This window comes from Pundamilia nyererei, unplaced genomic scaffold (assembly GCF_000239375.1).
Source record: "Pundamilia nyererei isolate P.nyererei 1_Seehausen unplaced genomic scaffold, PunNye1.0 scaffold00137, whole genome shotgun sequence".
NCBI lineage: Eukaryota > Metazoa > Chordata > Actinopteri > Cichliformes > Cichlidae > Pundamilia > Pundamilia nyererei.
This window is the reverse complement of record NW_005187538.1, coordinates 458112-482811: the sequence shown is the minus strand read 5'-3', so window position 1 is coordinate 482811 and position 24700 is coordinate 458112. Positions and strand designations below refer to the sequence as shown.

General features: G+C 42.6%; 1 protein-coding gene across 1 annotated transcript in view; it reads left to right on the top strand.

Annotated features, from left to right (window-relative positions):
• neo1a (neogenin 1a) overlaps nt 1–24700 on the top strand; it is a 150410-nt gene that overhangs the window by 68090 nt on the left and 57620 nt on the right. Inside the window, exons 3-4 of the mRNA XM_013913578.1 lie at nt 14479–14754; nt 16118–16268. Of these exons, the coding sequence (XP_013769032.1) occupies nt 14479–14754; nt 16118–16268 (427 nt within the window). The remainder of the gene's footprint in view (nt 1–14478; nt 14755–16117; nt 16269–24700) is intronic.

The following is a 24700-nucleotide window of genomic DNA, read 5'->3' as shown; positions in this document are numbered from 1 at the left end:
TGTGTGTGTGTGTGTGTGTGTGTGTGTGTGTGTGTGTGTGCACCCGTGCATGATTGCAGGGCAGCATGGAGGCGTTTGACTCGCTGAGTTGAGTCTGATGAGACTTGATTGATGATTTAAAAAAATAAATAAAAGTAGAGGCTTCCTGCTGTTAGTGTTGAACTGTGTTGTTACGGGATTGTGTCATGCTTTCTTGAAGATTGTGGAATATCTTGTGCTCCAAGGTCAATATCACGTCTTTTTGCTCTCTTTTCGCTTTCTTTCTCTCACACGTTGACAGGTCAGATGAGGCAAAACAGCACCACAACAGCACGCCTTCCATTCTACACGTCTATCCATCTCACCTTTTAGATGTCTTGCGCGTTTAATGCTTACCTATCAATACCTTTTACATTTGCAGCCAGGTAACGGAAAACTAGCCTGCATGTAGCGGTTTCATATGAGCACATGGCTTTCATTGCTGTGGATACGTGCGGTCGTGTGGTTAAAGGACAGTAATGCTTTCTGATTGTATCATTGTAATGTGACATTTAGTTTGCTGGACAACACAATGTGCCGGCAAACAAATTGTCAAATCTATATAGTTAACACTGATCGGCACAGCATCTGCTGCGTTTGAAGGAAATGCGCTGCAGATGGACTGAAGTAATTGCTATTAATGCCAAACTGTCAGGCCGACCAGGTGTTCTACAGATCTGTTGCGTCCTTTTCCATTAGGCATCAGCGACTGATTAGGCTGCCTTCATGTTGCTTTGCATTATTCCTGATATGATTTTTTTTCAATCAGAGTGCATTGTTTTTTTCTATGTATGAAAAGGCACAGCTGCACATTTGCCCTCAGTAAATAATATATCCGTTTCATATTTCCACATTTAATTAACAATAATAAAGCCGGCGAGTGAAGAGACGTACTCTGGGGCTATGGATGCTTCACACTCTGTGATCCTCATTCAAATACTAATCTTGTCCTCCTGCAGCCTTTTCAATATGTGCATTATGCTTTTGCAATGTTTGATGTCTGTGTTTGCGTTAGTTTGTTTAGTCGGCGCTTACGCGCGGCATCTGCAGCTCACCAGACGTGGCTAATGAACTTTGAAAGTGTGTTGTGTTTTACGCATGTCTACATGGAGAGATTGGTCTTCTCCGTTTGTCAGATTCCTTGTTGAAATATGAGCGGCTGTGCTCGGGCTGTTATTGACGCTCACTGGAGCATTTCGGAAAGATGTTTACATGAATGCGGAAAAGAGAGGAAAAACAATCATAACTGTTTTCTGGTCTCTCAGCACTTGACAGGCACAAGCAGCCGGCTCCTTTCACTAATAATAAATTCATGGCTGTAAACTTTGACTGGAAAATCCCAAACTAATATAGTTACTAGTTGAATAAATTTTGCTTAAGACTTGAGATTTAGACAATCTCTAATGGCCTGTCACTTGGCAATGAGAGGTGTTGACAGCTATTTGCTATTAAATTAAAATTTGCACTAAAACCCTTTTTTTATCCGAACATAAAGTAACGCAATGTTCTGATTTGAAATTCAAAATGATGCTAGAGTTATTTATAGGATGGATCCAGTATTTGGATCAGATATCAGTCCAGAGCTAGCTCAGGAAGTGTGATCGGGTGGAGGTGATGATGTTCTGTCTCTTATACAACAATACAGAAAACAATACAGTACTTTGTGTTTGTGTTAGTAGTTTTGCGTACAAAGTCGTACTTTTGTAATGTTATTTACATTACATTAGCTCAATCATTCATTTATTAGCCATTTTAGCCTATGGTAAATAGTTGATTTCCCATTGGCAACGGCAGCTCAAGCGAAATAGTAATGCGTCCCAAACTAAATGGCAATGTGTATTTAAGGATGATACAAGAAGGGAACATGATTTGAAACTCACTCACTTTTGAGTCTTTTGAGGTGCTTCACTAAACAGGAGGTATTTCCTCCACTGGTCTTACAAACCACGATGGTACTACTTGCATATTACCTTTTGTGGCTCACTCATCACCCCTTGGCTGTCTAAAGTACTTCCAGAGCTTACTTAACTGTCTTTGTTATGAACAACTTAGGTTAGCGCTGTCGCGGCAGCTGCTCTAGTCACCAAGTCATCGTCTTCCATTTGTAGTTTTTGCTGCGTGTGGGAGCAGCTGGGTGAGGGCCCCCTCTTCAGCTGTAGAAGATCTGTAGTGTCCCTGTACTTATGGTACTTAAAAAAGAAAGAAAGAAAAGAAAATGGTGTATGGCATGTATATCTATAGTACTTTGCCACATCCTCACAATATAAAGCATACGTGGCTATGGGAAGGTTTGCTCAAACTTGCAATGTACACCTGGTAGTTTGTTCGGATCAACCATAAACAAACCGCTCTGGAACTCATTTGGAGCCACACTATGACCACCTCTTCCAAAAGGTCTTGGCGCGGTTGTTTTGGTCCACACCGACCGAGTGAGGTCATTGTATTCACACTTGCACCAAGGGGGAAAAGAGCCAGATTTCACTTAAATGGACTAAACAGCGCAGGTGTGCAAACACCTTAAGAATGATAACTGACAATTTGCCACTGCATCACACCACTTGACCAAGTAAAGGATGATGAATGCTCCTGGTCATGTGCAGCGACATCGTCACCTTGCATCCGTGCGAGCCTGCATCTGTGTGTTTGCAAACATCTGCTGCTTAAGCGGTGCCAGCCCCATACTCGCAGGCATATAGTCACACAAATGCATGCATAGCCACTACTGTTTCTTCCAGTGATAAAAACTAAACAAGTGGCGCTTCAAAAATTGTCAGCGGCCACTCTGTCTGTCTGTGTACCCTACACTTTGAAAGGCAATTCCCTTTAAGTTAAGGAGTGAAGCTGTCTGCAGCACGTTTCGTGCTGTAGTAGCAACTCACTTCTAATCCTAGTTATGCAGGAAACATTTTTTGTTCTACCTTAGCTTCATTGGGGTATCATTTGAAGCAGACACCCACACACGGATTTTTAAATGAGTACTAAATCATGCTGAAGAATAAGTTAGCTGTGTGCTTGTATGTGGTGGTTGGCACATTTACATTTACTTCCCTCAGATCAGTGGAAATGATGAGAGCTTTGTAGAAAATTGTCATCATTTCTTGAACATAAACTACAAGCTAACAAAACGCCATGTCATTAGTAACTGTAGTGATGCTTGATTGCACAAAAATGACTACTGCACTACTAAAGTCCTAGTTTTTCTTGTGTTTACAATGGCCTTCCTTTGCTCCATTGCCCCCCAAAACAAACACACACACACACACACACACACGCACACTCCATCATTTCTACTGAGCAAGACGCTCAATTTTCACCCGACCCCATCCTCCATCCATCTCATTTCCCTGCTAGCTGCACTTGCAGAGCTGGAGCATAAACAGAGCAACAGGGCTGCTGATAGCATCTGCAGATGTGCCGGCAACATCCCCAGATAAGAACCAGCAGCAGCATGCCCCCTCTCTAGCAAACAATAGAGCTCCTACTGAAATGTGTGGTGGGAGAATGGAGAGGAAAAAGAGGAGGGGTGATAGGAGTGGGTGGAGGTGAATCTGAGTGTAATGGAGGGAGTGGGAAAGAGACAGCGCAGTGGCAGAGAAGAGTCTGAAGGAGAGAGCTGAATGTGGAGAAGCTCTCCGTGTGCCCATCGAGAGCCGGACAAGGGTGTGTTTACTCGGTTTATCTGGATGGCCTGTCAAGCTACGGGAGGGTGGAGGGGCTCTTCATTCCAGTGGAGGGGTTGGGCGTTGCTCGAGGCCTTAAGGAAATAAGCACTTGAAGAAAGATGTGAGGGCAGGCCAGCGGTAGCCGCTCTTTGTTCCTCACGTGTTGGGCTTGATTGACAACTCCTTTATAATCCCACAGGTGACTCCTCTGACATTGGAGGCCGCTCTGTGGAGCTTCTCTCTGCAGCCTGTCTTACCTGCCACCCCCCTCCACCCGCTTTCCCCTGATAAGGAAGCCAGGGGAAAGCAGGGAGGTTAGACGGGAAGCGCAAAGGGATTTATGGTTGTAGTGCCAACACATTTATCTGTGCTTGGGTAATGGGAGCATCCGCTCCTATGGCAACGACCTCTGCAGAAGGTCAACCCCAAAATGGGCTGACAATGAGCTAAACTCCCAGTAAAAAAGCAAGACACCTTAACATGATTAAAGGGCCTAATGCAATCTGTATTGTTTTGGCTACAACTCAATTATCTTTCATGAAAGAGAGCTTTTCCACTAGAAACAACATTCAGAAGCTCTGTTTAAGAAACCCCCTCCCCCACATGTTTCTGTAGTTGGCTAGGGGGGAGTTTGTGCCCTACCAGATAGCAGATAGTGGCATCCCCCTGAAAGCCCCAACCATTGTCCCCAGAGGGTAAGTCATCAGACGAGCCACGCTTGAGAGACCATACCTGAACACGAGGAAATTGCGCACAGGAGGCAGAAAGGTGACCGTTCACACACACGTACAACTCATCCAGCAGCACAGAAAATAGTGTTAAATATGATCTTTCAAATTATAATCAGCAGGCATTTGCATGAGTCAGCCATTCTCAATCCAAAAAATACAAGCGTGAACCCGGTCCCATTATCTTACGTGGTGTAATTTGCTGCTTTTGATTGCCCGTGTCACAGAAAACGGATCATAAGAGGGTTTCACTGTTGGTCAGACACAATAAGCAATTTAATAACAATGTACTGAACAACGGAAAAATGTCTCTGAATTTAGAGTTATTCTGCAGATTAATCAGTAATGAAAATAATCATTAGTCACTGCACTGGGTTATAGTTACTCATTAACTTTAAAAAAACAAACAAAAAAAAAACAACCTTTTTGTAGATGAGACGGTGTTTTGCAGACCTGCAACAAAAACTGACAAATGACCCCTGCTGGCTGGGGTGCAGTTAATGGTTGAATGGCTCCTGTGAAGAGTGGAGAGGCTCACATTAGAGGTATGATGAAGCCAGCCGGGTTAACATTTATGTGTTTAGCTGTTTAATATTTCAAGGTTGTTGAAACGGGAGCTTTACCCACCTCTCGAAATTCCTCCTGAAGTGTTCCACCTAAACATCAGCCACTCCAGCTGCCAGTGAGGGGAGGGTTGTGTGCCTGCCCGTCTGCAGGTGCTGTGGGAAGCTGTGAGTCAACTGGAGGAGGACAGAATGGCACAGTTAGTATTGATACTGCTGCAAATAAGTATTTAATCTTTTTCTTGTTTCTCTTTTTATTGTGACAACCCTCGTTCACTCGGAGGCTTATACTGTGAACACGTCCTTTTGAAAACAGGGGATTGGGTAGATATTTCAGTATGTGGTATACTGTTACATTATGTAAACAGCACTGATAAAACTAACTGCTTTGCGAGATTTGACATACATGCATATACAAATGGGTTTAATTTTAAAGCAACAGTCTTGAATTTAACTCGTACTTGAAGAAAAAAAAAATGTAATCTCATCCCTCTAACTAATGTATTGTTCCTATGGCAACTGACCTAGCCCTGTCATGCATCCGTCTCCATCCATCAGGGAGGCTCCTCGTAGCCCCGCTGTCTCTTCCCCACATCAGGCTATCAGAAGCTGTCAGAGTGCCAACTGTACCAGCAGCCTCATCCCGATGTGTCATTATTCATGTAGACACAATTGAGTGTGTGTATTTTCATTGTAGGCAGGTCTTTTATGTTTTTTTTCCTCCCTCTGTCTTTCACAAGCATGCGCAAGTAGAAATGAAAGCCGGAAATCAAACTTGTCACAGTGGTAGCAAGCATCCTGATCGAGACAGAGAGACGGGTTACTGACATTTATTTTGCAGCGACTGTCCTCTAAAGTGCATGCTATATTGTGTGTTACCAAGAGTGTAGTAGTAAAAAAAAGAAATAGTCCCCGTTACGAGTGAGAGTTGTCACAACTAGGTTCTGCAGCTGCGCCGCGGGGCCAATCTGCTGCTTGTCATAAATGTTTAGAAAGCTGTTCTTTACTCAAAATCTGGTCTTCATCCAGCGCAGTACCAGTTCCAAATGCCCCTCCCCTAGCTAAGAGCTGTTTAGCCTTGCTGAGTTAGCTTAACATACATAAGGAAGTTGGGAGGATCAGTGTCCCGAATACACCAGCACTACACATATAGGCGTCTGTTTTCATTCTTGTTCGCAACAATAAAACTATGCATCTATTTCGCGACTGCCTTCTGCTGTGCCATATTTCAAATATAACAACAGGCTGATGCGTCTTTCCTGGGTACCAGCTGCCTAATGTTTTCACTGTACTACTCTGTTCAAGCTGTGGCTGGATGCAAGGTCAGGAAATGCTTGTTCTGTCATCTTTACACAGCTCAAAAGATAAAATAAGGACTCTAGTCTGAGGCTGACTTTTGTGGCACACCACCCACACACCCGTCTTCTGTCTGCTCCTCTGATGTGTGTACACAACACAAGCTTTTCTCTGTGTATGCACTTGCGGTTACCATTGTACTGCACACATTATGTAGTTTAGAAGTACTGATTTATTGTTAGGTTTTTTCCACTGATGAGCTCATTGTTTGTTACATGTTTCCAACTGTCTCATTGGAGTAAGCAGTTTGAATTTTTGTTTTAGTTCAGTTGTTAACCAATGTCATCGTTAGCCATGTGTTCTAACTGGTAGCTGTTTGGATGAAAATTTAACAAAGATTAAAAAAATAAAAAAGCCAGTCTATTTATTGCACTGTATCACATCATTGTCACTCCACCCTGTTGATGAAAAAGACGAGCATGTTGCGATGACACAGCCAGACGTTCACGTTTCATCATTTCCTCAGCATGCCATGCTCGTGTCTGGCTTTATACGCGATGGATAATCCCAGTAACTTTTGTGTTAGCTTCCAGTACACGTTCGTTAATTAATTCTGTTTGCATTCTTGTCAATCTCGCCGAGGCCTCCCACCTCTCACCCCCTGATGGGATGAAAGTTGTTGTTACCTTTTACTGCCTAGCGGGTAAAGAGCGCGAGCAAACATCTCCCAGAATTTGTGATTCCAAAACGTCTATTTGCTTAGCAGATCGGACGCATTTAAATGTACAAGTTTGCATGCATTTTTAAGAAGGACAACCGCAGTGGCTGTGCAGCCGTAATATCTTCCCCTATGTGGGCCATGCAAACTTTGTAATTAAACATCAAGGTTTTCTTTGAAAAACCAGCTTGATTCTTGACCACTTCTGATATTAAATCTAAAAAAGCCCAAACTAACTCCCTCTTGGCACGGCATTATAAAGAATTCATGTTGTGCTTTTCATGCATGCAGAGCCACTTAAGGACACAGGCAAAGCACCACCCCTCAACGTTTAATTTCATCACGATCTAGGCTGCATTAGTGCGAGAAAGAAATATTTTTCTTGTACAATAAATGTTGAAGTGCCTTTATGAAGAGTGATGGTGGGTGGGCGGGAGAGGGTGGTGGGGGTAGCGTTGTGGTTTTATTGTTTGGAGGGAATGTCTTTGAGTGTTTGAGTGGGTTCTGCAATACAATCCAATTAAAGTTTGATAACAGATAGAGCAAAGAAGAAATATAAACGCCTCTCTCTAAGAGCAGTTATCCTTGTTATTGTTTGCTTATGGGCGTCCATGGTGCTGTCTGAGCTTATGCAGATACAGAATACATTAATGTATTAATGCACTATTATTAGGGGGTGGAAGGATTTTGTGTGCTAGATCCTGTGGAGAATCTTGGGGAAAGTGTTGTTTTTTTTACTTCTTACTTTGTTTGTTCAGGTTTTTTTTTTTTTTCTTTTCTGTTTTTAAGAAACCCAGAAGGAGTTGGTCCACTGGTAGGTTAAATATAAACCCTAAAATTAGATGCATGACACTTTGATCGGATGTAGAATATTATAATGGGACTCGTGGCTGCTAAAAAAATAAGTCTAGTTTTTAAGGTTTTTAGAGTTTTAGTAGCATACGAGACAGTCTTGATTAAAATAGCATCTACAACAAATGAACAATATCTGAAAGTCATGTTCTTAAGAAATGGGGGGGAAAAAAATCCAGCAAAGACCTGACCTGAGAAATGCCTCTGCCTCTTCAGTTGATCCCGTTGAGCTACTGAACACTCGGTCTTAGTGGATACCTTTCCACTGAGATCATTTCTCATTTGAAGGTTGGTTGTTAAGAAGCTATTCTTAAGGAAAGGAAACGGGGAGAAAAAATGGAGGAATGCCAAAGTAAACAAAGAAGAAGACTGAAAGTCAGTGGCTATAGTTCTTATGGCGTGAACAATCCAAATTTGAAGTTTTTGATTTAAATTGGCATCAAAATGTACAGAGGAGGTCAGCAGAGAAGTACAAAAGTGAGTGTCTGCAGCCATCTGTAAAAAAATGGTCAAGGTTGCAAAAGAAGAGCTCTGAACGTCCTTCAAAAATCCTGGAGAACTATTCCTGAAGGCTGTTTAGAGAAATTACAAGAAAGCTGAGTAAGAGAGTTCAGGCTGTGTTGAACTATAAAGGTGAACATGCCAAATACTGGCTTTTAAGCTTGCTGGAATTGTTCAGACTCTACTTTTGCATCATATACTGCATTTCCATCTATGTGCTGCAAATGTTTCCCACTCTCCTAGAAAAAGATAAAGAAATGAGGGGGCGTTCAAGACCTTTGCACAGAATTGCACTAAAGAGCTCAGGTCTGCATGATAAACCAGTGATTTACAAATCCTCTGAATATATATCGAGTTTGACTTTGTGTTTGACAGATATATATATATATATATATATAGTGCACAGTGTGAATTAATTCTGTTCTTAAGACTGTATGTGGGCTAAATGGCTTGATTTGATGTAATGGAGGAAGCCCTTAGTAAAATATTCTTGCCTGAAGCTTGGAAACCTTCAATTAGAAAAATTAATTATCACTTACGCTGCAGCTTTAAAGGGAGCGTGAGCAGAAAGAGACGCTGAACTGAACAAAGCAAACCTGATATTGTTCATGGAGCTTTAATACCAAGGAATTACATTCAGACCTTCTCCTCACAGTCACTCGCAGCAGAAATGACTGTGTTTTTTGGACTACTTGATTACCCTGCCACTCCTGCATTCACCTGACATCTTCGATTTACGTTTCCATTAATTGGATGTCTTCACATTCTGTCTAATTTACTCTTCAGCTGGCGTCAGATCTGTCACTTCACTGAAAGCGGTGGGGGTTTTGTTTTTGTTTTTATATTTTTTTAGGCTCGGCAAATTTGATTTGGCCCTGTCTCATCTTTTGAATTTCATAAAAAAACACCAAGAATAGAAATTGCGGTTGTTTGTGTTTGTGTACTTGGGTTGCAAAACCGAAAGGGACATGTTGATAATGGAGGACAAAAAGGATGTTATTATTGCGCCCTTTGCATGGTCAGACACACTCACGCACATTTGTAACAGTCGGTGCATTCTAGGAATTATTCTGACACAACGGGTTTTAATTTACGTCTCTAGTGTATCCACTTTCCTAAAGCCTGACTTGTGGGCCTCAGTTTCACGTATTGATTTCTCCACATTTCCCAGAATGACTTTCAGCAGTCTCCAACGAATGGCAGTGAACTTGTTGAATTCAGAAAGGGAGAAAGAAGTAGTGGAATGATGCCGTAGTCTACTCTTTGCTGTGATGAGAAGATGAGTTGTGTCTCTTTTGTTATATATTTCTTCCTCCTGTTCGTGGTTGCTACATTTAGAGAATTTCCTCTTTGCTTTTAAACTTTTTAAAGGTTTAGCTCATGGATGTGTACATTTAATATTACCTCTGGCTGCTGTCAATAATAGTACTATCCGAAACATTAAACAACAGCGTAGAATTTATATTAGGTTATATTTCAAAAACTGCATGCTCTTGGCTAGTGAGCTTGATCCAGTGTAGGATTGTCATTAAAAATCATACTCTGACACTAATCAGTGCTAAAAAATTGCTATTGGATTAGATCATCATTTGCTACAGTATCAATACCAACTTCTTCTTTGCACACTCCATCTGACACAACTTCACACAGCACATAGCCTCTCCCATCACTAACACATGAACATGATGTTAACATTATTGAACAACTCTTTGTAGGTAATTTTGAGAGGCCAGCAAAGCTCCCTTTTAAACAACATTAAAGCCATACACATTAATGTTACCTGTTTTATTCATAGACAGCATAAAAGCTGGACAGAGCTGCCGGGAGGTCACCCATTGGTTTGACAACTTGTCATTCACGAGTTGTTAGCCAGTGAGCATAGCACTGATATTCCTCTGTTTTGAAACATACGTCCTACTTTGCAAATCTTGTTCATAATATGACCAAGATTTGCAAAATTCAGTATGATCTGGAATGAGTCACAGAGCCCATAAACTTAACAGGAAAGTGTTTAAAGAGGTCAAGTATGAAAACAGTTTTCTTATAGATTTCTATGGGACTGGAAGTCTTTTAGCAACCACAGCTGTCGACATCCAGTGGCCTTCTGATAGAATGTGGCTTTTAGCATGGTCTTCATATTTCTATCCTGGAAGTTATGTCAACCTTTCAGATTGTCTCTGATTTAATTATTAGTGAGTATCTGATATTAGCCATCTGTTAGGGTCTTATTGGGGATATGGCTAGTGGACGTTGGATAATAATAAACCAATAACATAAATTTTAGAGTTAGGTAGCAGACAATATCATACTACTATTCTAATCTTAATTTTCTTGTTTTATTTTTTGGCTGTGCTGGTGTCATTCATATAAAAAATGGAGTATTTTCCTGGATTTGAAAGTTTGAAATTCTAGTATTATGCCCACCCCACACTGGTGTCTCAGAGTTGAGCTGATTGCAACATGAAGCTAGTTAAGCTTGTAAGCGTAACTTGTCTGGCGTAGCCATCATATCTTTGTGTTTGTGTCCTGAGTCTTACTGTCCTGGTCTTATGTTTAGCCGTAGCAAGTGGAGAAATTGTTGTTATATGTATCAATAAATTACATCGTGTTAGAATATATTGTTGTTTTATTGCCCTGTCATTAGTCTAATGACATCATTATTATGCTAATTGAAAGTGAAGAAGTAAAGGTTGCATTGTGAAAAATCCCTCTGCTAGTTACCCGTTTAGACTATGTAATTATGCTAGATCCTGTCTTTTCGGTAACCTTTGGTGTTTCTGTGGGCTTAAAAATACGAGCTCCCTCCAAAGCATAAACCATGTGACTTGATTTTTTTACATTCCATATTTTCTCCATGGAAAATTAGGTATTTCATGTTAGCAATCCAAACTCAGCATCTGGCCACGACACGTAGGGAGACATTTCCCCCCGGGCCCTGGCACAAAATGTAAGCCAGTTTCAGTTTTCGCCAATTACTGTAACTGACACTGCTTGAAAATATGTAACATCAAACACAGTTATGTTTTTGATCCAAGGTGAAAGACAGCCATTCTGCAGTCAGTCACTAATTCGCTTGAATCTCAAGGGAGATCCTTAAAGCCTTCTGTGAATTCTATTAAGCTGCTCATTATTATTCTATACCTTATTTTAATTAAGAATAGTGAGAACCCAACAGTGTGATTTAAGGGTACGCCTGTGTATGCGTGTACATAATTGCGCTTGGTTTTTCTCTGAGGTGGGGCAGGCAGTCGTTATGCTCATTCGTTGTGGCGCACTAGTTTTCGGCTAATCTCCATCCAGTGAGGGACGTGTTCTTTCATTAGCATTCTGATTATTATCAGCTCTACTGGTAGAGCCGAGCAGATAATGCAGGGTTTGATGAATCTAGTTAACCACCTTCCACAAAGGAGGCATTTGGTGCAAGTGCTGGGTGTATGAAAATGTTTTTGGGAGGATCAATGAGATCAGAGGAGGCACATTTTGCTCCGTTTAAAATGAAGAATGAAACCGCTTTCTGTTAGAATAAACCCTCCAGTCTTTGGATTTTGGCCGCTGAAATACCATTGCTCTCCTGGACTCATTTGGCTCCATCACACTCCGATAATAAGTGCAGATTGGCAGCCAAGCACTTCAGTTCAATAGATGGTGCTGAGCAAGGCTCTGGAAAATGAAGCGTCCACCAAGTTGATTTAAATGGAGAATTGTGATTAATTAGAATCGATAGTGTTAGCATCGACACTCACCGCTTCCCATCTACAATGCCCCTTGCCTTGACCCACACTTAATGTGCTTATGTACACTTTAGCACCTAACATGCAAGCATAAGCACGCGCATACATATTCATGTCATCGTAAGCAGTCCACTTCATTATAACTGGCTGTTACACAACGGCTGTCATGCTCTTGTGAGTTAGGCTCCCCACATACACCCACTCTCACACAAACACACACCCAGAAACACACTCCCTGAAGACACGGCAAGCTGATGAACAGCCTGCGGAGATGTGATGAGGCAAGAGGAACAAAGGATTAGTCGATTGAGAGCTGGAGACTGACTAACTGCAGACCGAGTCAGAAAGTGCTCACTACAGTCTGAACTGAAGTTGTACAGACACAATGTTCTCCCCCTGCCCTGCATGTCTGCAGATGACTTGTGGAGCCCTCTGCCGTGTCTTCCTTGGCCCACAGTGTAAAGGCTTAAGCTTTTCCACTAAGACTCTAGTCACTTTTTAGACCTCAGATGCATTAAGTGAGGGTCATTCTCATCTTTAGAAATGTCATGGGCTAAGGGATTTACTTACTATCTGGAGAGCACTGTATAAAGTTAAAGGCTGTCTGGTATTTCTATTAATTAATAAATTTTTTGGTCTTTATCAGATAAGCACATTGAGGCCACAGCACACGGTTTGGCCTGATGTCATTGTGCACATGTCCATTTGCAGAAAGTAAGATTAGAATTATTAGGGGTGTAAATGTGTCTTAAATATATTTTAAGACGCACACTAACTCATAAACCATTGCTGTTCTCCTCACTATTATATATCATTTTTAACCCTTTAATTTATCAGTCCAGTGTTTTGTTTTGTTTTTCAATGAGTGTAACCCATGATTATCAATCATCATGCAGTTAATGAGCTTATTTTTTCCCTCTTAATACATTTTAGTTTCTGATTACCTCTACTTAACATTTTTTTGAAAGAACAACAAAAAAAATGTGGAGGAGACCTCGTTAGGCCCCGACTGAGGGGTCATTTTTGACCTCTAGATAGATATCTGATGATCGAAGGCGCTCTTTCAGTTGTGGCTTGTCTTGAGCGGCACCAAGCAGTGAGTAAGTCTGAGCTTGTAGGGAGGGGCGAAAGTATCTTTTAATCCCTCAATAATTCAGCTCATTATTTTTTTCCTACCCTGCCATGATTATATATTAAGTGATTGGCAGCTCAGTTACAAAAATATCAGCACTGGCATCAACTAAGCCAATATTAACTGAACTGTGCTGAGATATACTCAGAGAAGCTGTGCACGTCGGCCCAGGCCGGGAGGGGAGTCTGTCACTGTTGGGCCCTTATCTTAAAGTGTGATTTACCCCGGAGCCATTCCTGGCAGGGGATTTGAAGAGATGTCTGTAGGTGAGGACGGGGCGGACGCCAAGTCATCGCTCAGCAAGTCTTCAGCGGAGTTACAGCAGCTAAACTTGCTCTCATAAACAGAAAAACAGACACTCAAACAAGACTCTTTGTTTCATCTGCACAAATTTCCAAGGAGACGATCACAGTTGGCCCAAAACCTCGAGAGGCCCTCCATGATAATAACACAGCATGTTGCACTTTTCATTGGAGATGGAGTGGCCTTCTTACTTTGGAAAACAACAAACTCTTCCCTCTGCCTCACTAATAAACCCAAGAATAACATTTGCAGTTTACACATTGTAAGTTCTTTTTAATTGAAGTCATTGTGCGCGATTGTTTCGGAAGCGGCCCGGGAGTGTTGGTTTCAGATCAATGACTACAAACCCAGGAAATAATTATTTTGCATCAAGATGAAAGTCGGGCTACAGCAGCGCAAACAGCCTGTGGATCCAGCTTTTTTTTTTTTTTTTTAATTAGTGCCGTGTGTCTCCTGCTCTGCGTGGCAAATTAACATCCACCATCAAGGATAAACGATTGTACGACATGGGTGCGCAGGAGAAGGGTGGTGGTTTGTTTGTCTGTTTGCAAGAGGTCGGGACAGGTGGGTGCTGAAGGTTTTGGCCTGTTTCGCTCCTAAGAATATAACCAGAAATTGGATGGATGTGCAAGAGAACGCTTCCAATATTTTTCAGTTCTAAAGATGAGACGAAATATGCAGCTTCAAAGTCAAAGTTCAAAACCGATATACCACATTCTTTTTTATAGCTTCATTAGCTGCTGTGGTAATCAATTTGCCTTTCCAATCTGCCTTAGCAAAAATTTACATCCAAATGCAGCTTAAAGTTAAATTTAATGAAATGAAACAGTCAAATTTGTCAGCATGCCTTTGCTTTCAAGTTTACTAAAAACCTGAAGCCCTGCTTTTTTCATTCAGGTTTCATAAACCCCTTAAACTGCTACCATAAAATTTTGCTATGAGTGTTCCTCATCTGCCTTATCGCTGTCTTGCAGGGATGCCCAGGTTTGCCAACCAACCGTTGCCAGCCACTGCGCGACTTGGGGACAGTCAGGTGATGGCATGTGAGGTCAACTCGGATCTGGTGGCCTTCATCCGGTGGGAGAAAGACCGACAGCCCCTGGAGCTGAGTACCAGGTTGATCCAGCTACCGAGTGGAGCCCTGGTTATAAGCAATGCCTCGGAGACGGACGCTGGCACGTACCGCTGCCTTGTGGAAAACGTTGGCTCTTCCAAGTTGAGCGATGAGGCCGAGCTCCAAACTGTACCAGGTAATTTGAGAGAACACCAGGTGAAATGTTGTCCATTATGAATCTACATCTGTTACTATAGGAACTTCTCGCTGTAAACTCAGTTATGCAATATAATGAATACACTAGTATTGTTTTCTAATATTAAAATATTTTACCCTGCTTGTCATCAGTTGTCACCTGTTAAAACGTCACCACATCTTTAGAGCTTTTAGACCCTTGTAGGGTCAATTTACCTCTTGTGAGGTAAATTGAAATTTGTATATAGTCCAGTGCATCATTTAATTACAGCAGTACATTGAGTTCTCTCTCGGTTGCTCATTACCTTTAGTGTGAAGAGACCCGGCTACCTGTGGTGAGAGATTTTTGAATGCTAGCAGGAGCGGTAAAATTCCCACTGGGGTTATCAGTGACGCAACAGTAACTCAGCTGCAGCTCAAAAGGAACCCGAATTCCATTGTGGCAGGGTCTTGTCTCACCCCCCTGGAAGTTTTATTTACTAAGTTGTTAAGCACCAGGCTCCTGCCAGCACAGGGAAGATATTAGAGGCTGTAAATCAGACTTCAACAAGGCCCCAGTGGGGGTCTTCATCTCTGTTTGCCTCCTTTAAAGATGTGTGGTAGAGTGGCAGGAAGTTGGAGCCACACAAAGGGGAAGATTTTAAAGCTTTGTGACGAAATGGAAATACATTTTTGCGTGGACACCATCAGATATTGGAGGGACATGAATAAATGTATTAGGTGTAGTTATTATCATGTGTAGTTGTGTCTTTTTTTTGTTTTCTTGTGAAGCCACAACCAAATACAGCTCTGGTATTTTCGCCGTGAATCGCTGAGTGGGAGTTTCACACATTCCTGTGAACTCGCAGCAGTTCATTATTAAAAAAATAAGAAGTCTGGCTGACCATGACCCTCGTGGTTATTACTCGATGCTATTCCAGCATTAAGTTGCAGCTGGAATCATACACAGCAGTTTGAACTCATACACAGCTTTATCTGTGCTAGATATCATTATCATTATTCAGTCTGACTCTTTGTGGCTTGAGTGTCAGGCTGTCAGTCAGTCTTAAGTGTAAGATGGATGGACACGGAGGTTAGCTTACTCAACCCTAGCCTTAACCTCAGCCTTAACGGTCACCCCCCCCCGGTCAATTAAGAAACTGCAGGGGAAGCTGGAATTCCTGTTGCAGGCTGCAATTTACTGTTTGTTTGTCCTTTTTTTCTGATCAATAAAACAAATAATACACTTGATAAGAGTTCAAGATGAAAGCGGCTTTGGAAAGTAAAGACAATACCCACTCTTGAGTTTTTAATTCTTCCCAGAAATTCTTTGCTTAACCTCAGTCTTAACCCTGACCCCCTTTTTTCCCCCCTTCACATCTAAGAAACTGGCGAGGAGAGGAAGCTGGAATTCCTGGTGCAGCCTGTGTCTGTGACCAAGACGACTGATGCCAGCGTGCTGCTGCCCTGTGTGGCCACGGGTTACCCTGCACCACGCATCAGCTGGATGTTTGGAGACAAGCTGCTGGAAGAGAGGTACGTGTAGGGCAGCTCTGTGATCTATTGTTTGATGCATTTATCTATTCTGATCGAAAAAGCAGAGATTGTTAAACAAAAAAGAAAAAACAACAGGTTTGGATTATCACCTGAAAGTTGCCCGTAATTGGCGATAGTTACAGTAAAGCCACAAGCAGTTGTGCTCAGCTTCCCTGGGCTCTCGCACATTCCTAGGTTTATAAAAGCAGCAGAGTACTGTAATGTACTGCTCCTTTGTACCCGGTGCCTCTGGCCTCCAGAAGCTAAACTGTTAGTCCTGGCGCCTGCTCCCCAAGGTGTTAATGCCGTTCTGCCACAGCTACCCAGAGAGCCCCGGGGGGAGACCTGGACGTGCCAACGGAGCCACTTCATCTGGGAGAGCAGGCTGCGGGGTTGCCAGCTGAGGGGAAGTTCACAAATTAAGAGCCAAGACAGAGTGTCACAGTGCCTGTGCTCTCACTTCTCTGGCTCTCATTAGCTCAGGCAGTGCAGCTCAAATCCCTCAGAGAGAATTGCATTGGACATGTGAAGTTTGGTGCTCACCAATTAAGAAAGCACTTTGTTTACCTAACCCCTGCGTGCCGCTCCTGTGGAATAATAACTCTTCAACTCAACGTGGCTAAAATGTGGCTCATTCATCTAAATCTAGCTCAGAATGGATTTGGGCGTTCAGTGACATTAAATGTAAGGTCGTCACATTGGTAATCGCGAGGCCCCGGTGCGGTGTGAACGAGAATATCATTAGACCTTCCAACCTCTGGTTCCAAGCATAGCTCCACACCTCAAGTTTTTAATGCCTGTGGAATTGTCTGAATGTTCTGACCTCCAAAGGGAGCTGGGTAAAAAGGTACTTATTAATCTACCTTCTATTAAATACAAGACAATATCCAGCTCGCATAGCCACCCCCCTAGGGTGTCTCCGTTGGTAATTAGCAAGCATAGTGAAAAAGCAGGGATGTCTGGGTCATATAGAAGAAGACCCCGATGCTCCTGCCTTCAGCGCAAAAAAAATTGAGCGGTGAATACATCTCCAAGGTTGTTCCTTTGATTTTTTTTTTTTCTTCTTTTCATTAACGACGACATTGACAATTAAGAAGAATAGCAGTGGAATTTTCCCCTTTTTTCCTGTTGAGAGTCTCTTGTTCCTTCCAGGCATTACATGAAAGATAGAGGAGCTCCTGTCAATTAAAAATTGGTGTGGCATGGAGTGTAAGGGAGAGAGTAAGGGGAATCTGCAAAGAGTATCTAATTGGTCTTTGGTGCGCAACACAAACAGGGCCTTGAAAGCAGCGACGCTGGAGCTGTAGACATGCGATGAGAGTTGATGAAGACGTGTCAAAGCTACCAATCGAAAGCGGAGCAGCTCAGCGATGGTGGGGAGTATCGCTGCTGATCCTTCAGCTCGGTCACATCTCTTGTTTTCTTTTTCTCTACGTCTGAATTCACAATGGCTTACAGCCACTATTATCCCGAGCAACAAATAACAAAGGTAACGCGATAAGAGTGCAAGATGAAAGAGGCTTTGGACAATGCAGACTCTTGAATTTCTAATTCTTCCCTGTAATTCTTTGCTAGTCCTTCCACTTTCTGCCCGACTTCACTGAAGTTCTTTAAGATACTTTGAAAGACGCAGAGGAAATCTTCAAAAGTCTTTTCACAATGTGCTGCATAAAGGATTTCTGCCATAAGTAGGATTTCTGTTTTAGGTCTTTGAAGAGTCTCATTAGCATGTTATTCATAACCTGTCAGGAGACATTTCATTGGGATCACTTGCCCGTATTGGCATGTAGGCCTTACTGGCTGTTTAAAAATGTCTCTATGTTGACAGACAAGGACAGAGCAGAGGGCTGAAACTAAGCAGGTGGTTGCCCCACTCTCAGTCGATCAGTAGCTGATTTCTCTTTGTTGTGTCCGGCTCACGGGGCCACTGTGTCAGATCTGGGAATAATATTCATAGATTCTTCTTGTGACCAAGAAAAAGCGTGTTGGATCTCAGTCAGTCACAGTCTGCAGTCTTTTACAAATCTGTAAGCGATAGAAGAGAATGACCTAACCTAACTACCGACACCACCACCACCCTTTTGTCATGAGTGAAAATTAAGTCCTGGACCTGTTGATTGTGGCTCACCTGGGACAGAGACTTGTCCTCTCCTGCATGTGTCTGAGTGTGATTATAAAGAATCATGCGGTGAGATGCTGCCTCACTTCACACAGGACAAAATGATCCGTTTTTACGTGTGAAGCTCTTGTTTGTTTGATCAACTCATTAAATGATTTATGTTGTTTTTTGCAACCCACCAACTTTTATTGGTAGACATATTTTTCTCTACTTGCAAAGTAATTTTTGGATAATATCTCGTCTGTTATACATAAACATACACTTACTGGACACTTGATTAGGTATGTCTTGCTTGTACTCCCTTTGATCCTCAGAGCTATCTTAATTCTTCATGGCACAGATTCAACAAAGAGCTGGAAACACTCCTCAGAGGAAGACGGGACAAAGACATGCTGTGGATGAGAGCCAGAGATTAATAATAACTAATAATTTTACACAGAGAGGTGTATAAACACAGAGTCACATAGTGTACGGCGAATTCTGACCCTACCATCTTAAAGTATTCTTTTGGATGGAGATCTGGTGACTTAAGTACAGGGAAGTCTCTGTCATGTTTGATATTATGTGAGCGTTGTAACAATGATGAGTTATCTTACTGGAAGCAGGAAATGGTACACTGTGGTCATGGTGAGCGACAATATTCAGGTAGTGCTCGGGGCTTTAAACAGTGCTCAGTTTGTACTAATGGGCCCAACATCATTACACCAGCAGCAGCCTGAATTGTTAATACAGGGCTGCTAGGATGGATCCAAACTTTCATGTTGTTCACACCAAATTCTGACCCAACCATCTGAATGTGGCAGCAGAAATCCAGGCTCAGCGGACCAGCCAATGTTTCCAATCTTCTGTTGTTCAGTTTTGGTGAGCTAATATTAATCGTACTTTGTTTTCAGCTGACAGTAGTGGCTCACCATGTGATCTTCTAAACTGCTATAGCCCATCTGCTTCAAGATGCACTGTGCATGGTTCTTCTGCATACCTTGGTCATAACGAGAAGTTATTTCAGTCTTCCTGTCAATTTGTAAGCATTCTGGCCGTTTCCCTCTGACCTCTAGAGACAGTTGTGTAGGAGAGCCCCAGTAGTTCAGCAGTCTCTCAAATACTCAGGCGAGCCCATCTAGCACCAACAACCTTGCCATGTTCAAAATCACTTAAATGATCTTTCTTTCCCATTCTGATGCTCATCTTGAACTTCAGCACGACTAAATGCATTAAGGTGCCGATTAGCTGATCAGAAATGTGCACTTTCAAGATGCTGAACAGGTGTACATAACAAAGTGACCGCAAGTGTAGTTGTCTGTAGAAAAGCAGGGCCTATCTGTTCCGATGCTACGTTTTCCAATGCACTCAGTATCGATCATACGATGGATTATTCCGCTGTAACGCGCTGTGTGTGTATTCGCCGGCGTCCTGAATGTTGCCTCAATTCAATTTAGGCTCTGAGCAATTCTATTGCCAAGGACACCGGGCTCAACATTTATTTTGATTAATATCAGCAACACTGCGACAGCATATGTAGCACTTTAAGCCGTTCCTTCAACACACTGAAAATGCAGTCTTTGTAAATATGCCTTGTGTCATCCGTTACACAGAGAAACAGGCCTTTGGATCTCTCAGACATACTGGTCCTGATGACACTTATGAAAAGGACAGTCATCTTTTGTTCTCGGGAGTATCTCTCAGTCACCTAACAGAATTCCTCAGCAGTCAATAAAATGGATGAATTATGCATGTCGGCCAGCAACAGGGAATTGACTGAATATGTAAATCACCGCCCCCCTTTCCAAAGCCTCAAAGTCATCTGTCTCCTCGCCTCCTTGTGCTCCTGTGTTTGCTTAAATATTACTCTGTGTATTGCGTTTAGTTGTGCATGAAGACGGGAATTTAGCTCAGCATATTTGTTAGCTATCATATCGTTTCATGTATTTATAGCTGTCGCGTAAGACACCGTGTCACTGTTGTGCCCGCTTTTCAGCAGAATGACTTGTAGCGATGTGGAATCCAAACCACTAGTACCTTAATAATAATTTGAAGATCCACACCAAAGAATTGATTCCACGGCTCTTGAAAAGACTGCATGACCGAGCAAATGCCACTGCCATTTAAATCCCCACTCTTTCAGATGCAATCATAGATAATTGCCTCTTTTTTTCCTTTTTTTTTTTAAAGTGAAGTCATAATGAAACTCAAAATTTGAACCTTCTTTGTTCATCACATCTTTTTTAATGTGTTTGCAGCGTTAAAACTCACACATTCAACCATTGTCGTTGTTTTGGGTTGTTTTTTTTGTGAATTCCCACACCAATTTTCCATGTGCCAGCATGAGCTTTGCAGGTTTTCAAACATTAAAGAGAAAGGACATTAAAATAAAAAACACAGGCAGTGAAACTGAACCAAAAAATTAGCCTAGCCTGATTTTCACTTGTTTCTTTCGTCACCCCGGTAATTAGCGTGTCGTCCACCTAGCACTGAGGTCCTCCTCTTGCAGCGAATGATAGAGGTGTCAGTGATGTTTCGTGTGCATCTGGCTGACAGATATGATTACACAGACCACAGAACACAGTTTCTGCAGCCTAAGGAGGAAAAATGGAGAAACCTCTGTTGTCATCCGAGTGTCAGAATGTGAGTAATCTAATCATACGTAACTCTGTACAGCCCCTCCACCACAAAACCATCTTCATAAAAGGGCTTTTACTGTGTTCATTACCGAGGTCATAGGTAAACGTTTCTGTTGTTTTTATCCCCCTTGAATATAAATGTAAATGTAGTTGCAAAACATCACTGCTAGCTACAGTACAGCAATGCAATACAGCAAATATGTACCTGATAAAGTGCATACATTAAAGCAGCATTCAAGATTCTTCTGGGTTTTCTCTTAGTCAGAAAACAAAACACATTAAGGAATTAAGATCAGTGTGAGTGTGAATGGAAAGTGTTCTGCTCCACATGTTTTCCCCTCATTCAGAGAGGTTGGCATGCACGGTGGATATCCAGCACACCACGTACTCCCAGAGAGGCAGGAGGGTCCGTGTGCTTAGAATTCTGCATAGGAACTCAGATTTCTCCAGCATTGGTAAAATGATAGATGGCAGCAGCGGAGAGTGGGGTTAAGGTAATGGAGGGATTTTGCTGGCATGTGCAGGCTGAGAAAACAAGACAAACAACACAGGCTCTCTCTGAGTGGAGCAAGAGAAGTCTCTCTTTAGGCTGTCTCTCTCTGTCTCCAGCACATCAGTGTCTGTAGCTCTCCTAAAAGCATGCTTCCTGTCATAGCATTCTTTTTTTTTTCTTTGCATCCTCATCACAATGTTGTTTTTCTTGCCAAGTAAAGATCTGTCAGTTGTTGGGCAGGGGCAGGATCCACAATCGGCTGCGTTTTTAGTCCTAAAAGGAATCTGCTTTTTTTGCGCACTGTGTAATTTACCTCATTAGTCAATGTAGGACTGAGAATATGGGGATTTATTCACTGATAGTGGAAACAGCTCACTTCCTCTCATTTGCTTTGCCTCTTCACCAGGTGTTATGTGGATATATGTCCCCCTGAGGCAGTACTGTGGCTTTGTAAATGTGACACAGCAAGGACCACACAGAGTTCAGGTGGCCTTGAGCACCTGGAGGCACACCAGCCATCCAAAAGTCTATTATGCGAGGCTTCATTGCAGTATGCACTAATCAAACCATCAGTTTATTCTTGGGGACCTTTTGTAGGGGGGGAAAGCAAATAAGGTAAGGAATGTGGGAGTTTTTTATTTTTTCCTCTCGAGGGTCCCGCAGCTTTCCGTTATGAACCAGAGGAAAACAAAAATGTTTTCATGACTGAGTCAGTTGAGAAACTTGAGCCTGTGCTGCTGGCACCAGGGTGTTTCTCATTAATCTTGCACATTAATTTTTAGTTATTTCTCCTTCAGTTTGTTTCTAAGGCCGGTCGGGCTTCCTTCTTTATCTTGTTTGTCTCTCCTGGTAGTTTCTTCAGCGTCATGTCTCATATTGGAGCGGGTATACATTAAAAAAACAGGGCGGTGGAGGGAGAAACCATTCCAACCCGCTGCCTGCCCTTTTCTCTAAGACGAGATCTGTTTTTGGCACACCTAGAACATGATTCAAATTCATGGAACTGTTATGATTTTGTTCTGGTCAAAATGGGAGAAGTTCAATTTGCGTTCACTTTGAACCACAAAGCCTAGAAGAGCAGAGTGGTTTGGATTCATAGTGCACCACAGTGCAGAGAGCCAGAGAGTGAAAAGAACATGAGATCAAACTGAGAAAAACTTAGGAGTTTCCACTCTATCCATTAATAATGAATCCCCCCTTTTTTTCTTTTCTTTGTTGTTGTTGTGACAGTTGTGACAAGATTCCACCCGTTTTCCCCTCATGCTGCAGATAGCATGACCCGTGCCCAACTACTGTCACAACACCACTGATTGCTCTGTGACAGCGGTACTGCTCTGCCTCCACCTGCACAGCTCTTCAGTGATGTGCAGCTTCCCCTCACCCAGGTGTACTGACCTTGCTGCCGGTGTGTGATACGGAAGGCTGAGCCACCAGTCACACATACCAAATGTGTCCACGTCCTTCTCTGAAGCCTCTGTGGATGTCGCTGCCGTCAAAGCTGAATAGCAGAACGGGGGACAAGTTTATGTTAGAGGCCCATACGCATTGACGGACGTACTCAACAAGTTTTCTGGATGTTGGAACTGTTGGAAAGGAGCTGAGGGACGAAAGGGTTGTTGTGCTTTCCAGTAGTTTGAAACTGAAACGTGGTCTTGGGGTTGTGGTTACTCAGGAGGTCGAGCAGGTCATCACCGTCTCCTCCAGTGTGCATGCCAAATATTCCAAGATATTAACCCCAAGTTGCTCTCCAGTGCATCTTTCGGCATATGATTGTTAGATAGAAAGCACTCACGTGTTGCACAAATTTTAGCCATATATGATGTCTTTGTATATGGTGTTGTTTCTGCTGGGACAAACAATGTGGGAAGTTGTAGTTGTCAGAAGGGGAGCTACTGTAGCATGAACGCTGGCACGAAATCTGAGAAGACAGCAAGCCTAATTAGCATCGCCGTTCAGAACACCGCCCTGTAGCCTTCGCTTTGCTTGGATTGTATGCATGCGTGCATCTGCCGTTTTTGTAACAAGAAGAAGAGTGACGGTGGGAAAACAGCGAGCCAGTTTAACATCTCTTTGTAGGTAAATCCAGTTTTAATTAGAGTCTCACTTACCGCCGAGGACCTTCAGCTTACTGCACGAGACATCCTTCACATTCTTCCAGCAGGCACCGCGTCTTAATTTAAACGACCACAAGTGGAGCGAGCTCCCTCACAACAGTTTGAGGTGTCTCCGGCTCATTCAGCTCAAGCCAATTTACTTTGTCTCCCTCCCTCATGGTCTCAGTAATGCATTCCTTGTTCAGCGGAGCACTTTAGCCACTGCAGTTAGAGCCGAGATTGACTCGCTCTAAACGGAATGAGAAATTGCGCGGTGGTTTGACGTGTACTGTATGTTCCTCTTTCAACTACAAGAGGAAGCTTTCAATGCCTTTTGCGGAGCATGCGGCATTAAAGGCCAAGAGTCTGAAAAGCTGTCCTGGTGAGACTTAACTGCAGGAACGCTTGGTGCTACATGCGTCTTTCAGAGAAATTTTTTCATTCAGCGGGTTTTTGACATGCAGAGCCTCGGAGCACAACCAGTCACACTCGCCCTCACGCGCAGAGAGGTAATCAATGTACAGCAGGACGTTTGGCATTTTCTGTTTTCCTTACTGCAGTCTCGGGACTAAAAGGAGAGGCAGCCGCCTTCTTTGTGTTTCCCCCACTTTCCCACCTTGAACACTGAGGCCATCCTCTGTCAAGCCTTCTGCTGAGTGTACTATTTTTGCACCTGTTTCTGTTTTATACAATCTGGCCCCGTGTGTTGTTTGTTCTTCTCAGATTGCAGCACTCTTGAGTTTCAGTATGGCTCTTTTGACCTGAGTACATATACCTGCTCCTGGATTGGATTAAAGAGCAAGCCTTACACTGCTCACATATCTAATGAGAGGTTGGTTACAGGAACTGTTAATGTGATTCCTCTAGAATTTTTTCCTAGAATATGTCAGCTAGTGTTGCCAACTCTGTGATAGGATAGCTGTGTAGGAAACTATGGCTGATGAAACTGCTTAAAGTTAGCTCTTGACATAAACATGACATTTGACAACCTTCCCTGTACCCTTAATGATGACTTCTGACACCTCACGATATATCAATAAAGGTTGATGACCATTAGAATATGCTCTGGGTTTTGGCAAGAGTAACCTTATGCCCCTTTTCCATTAGTA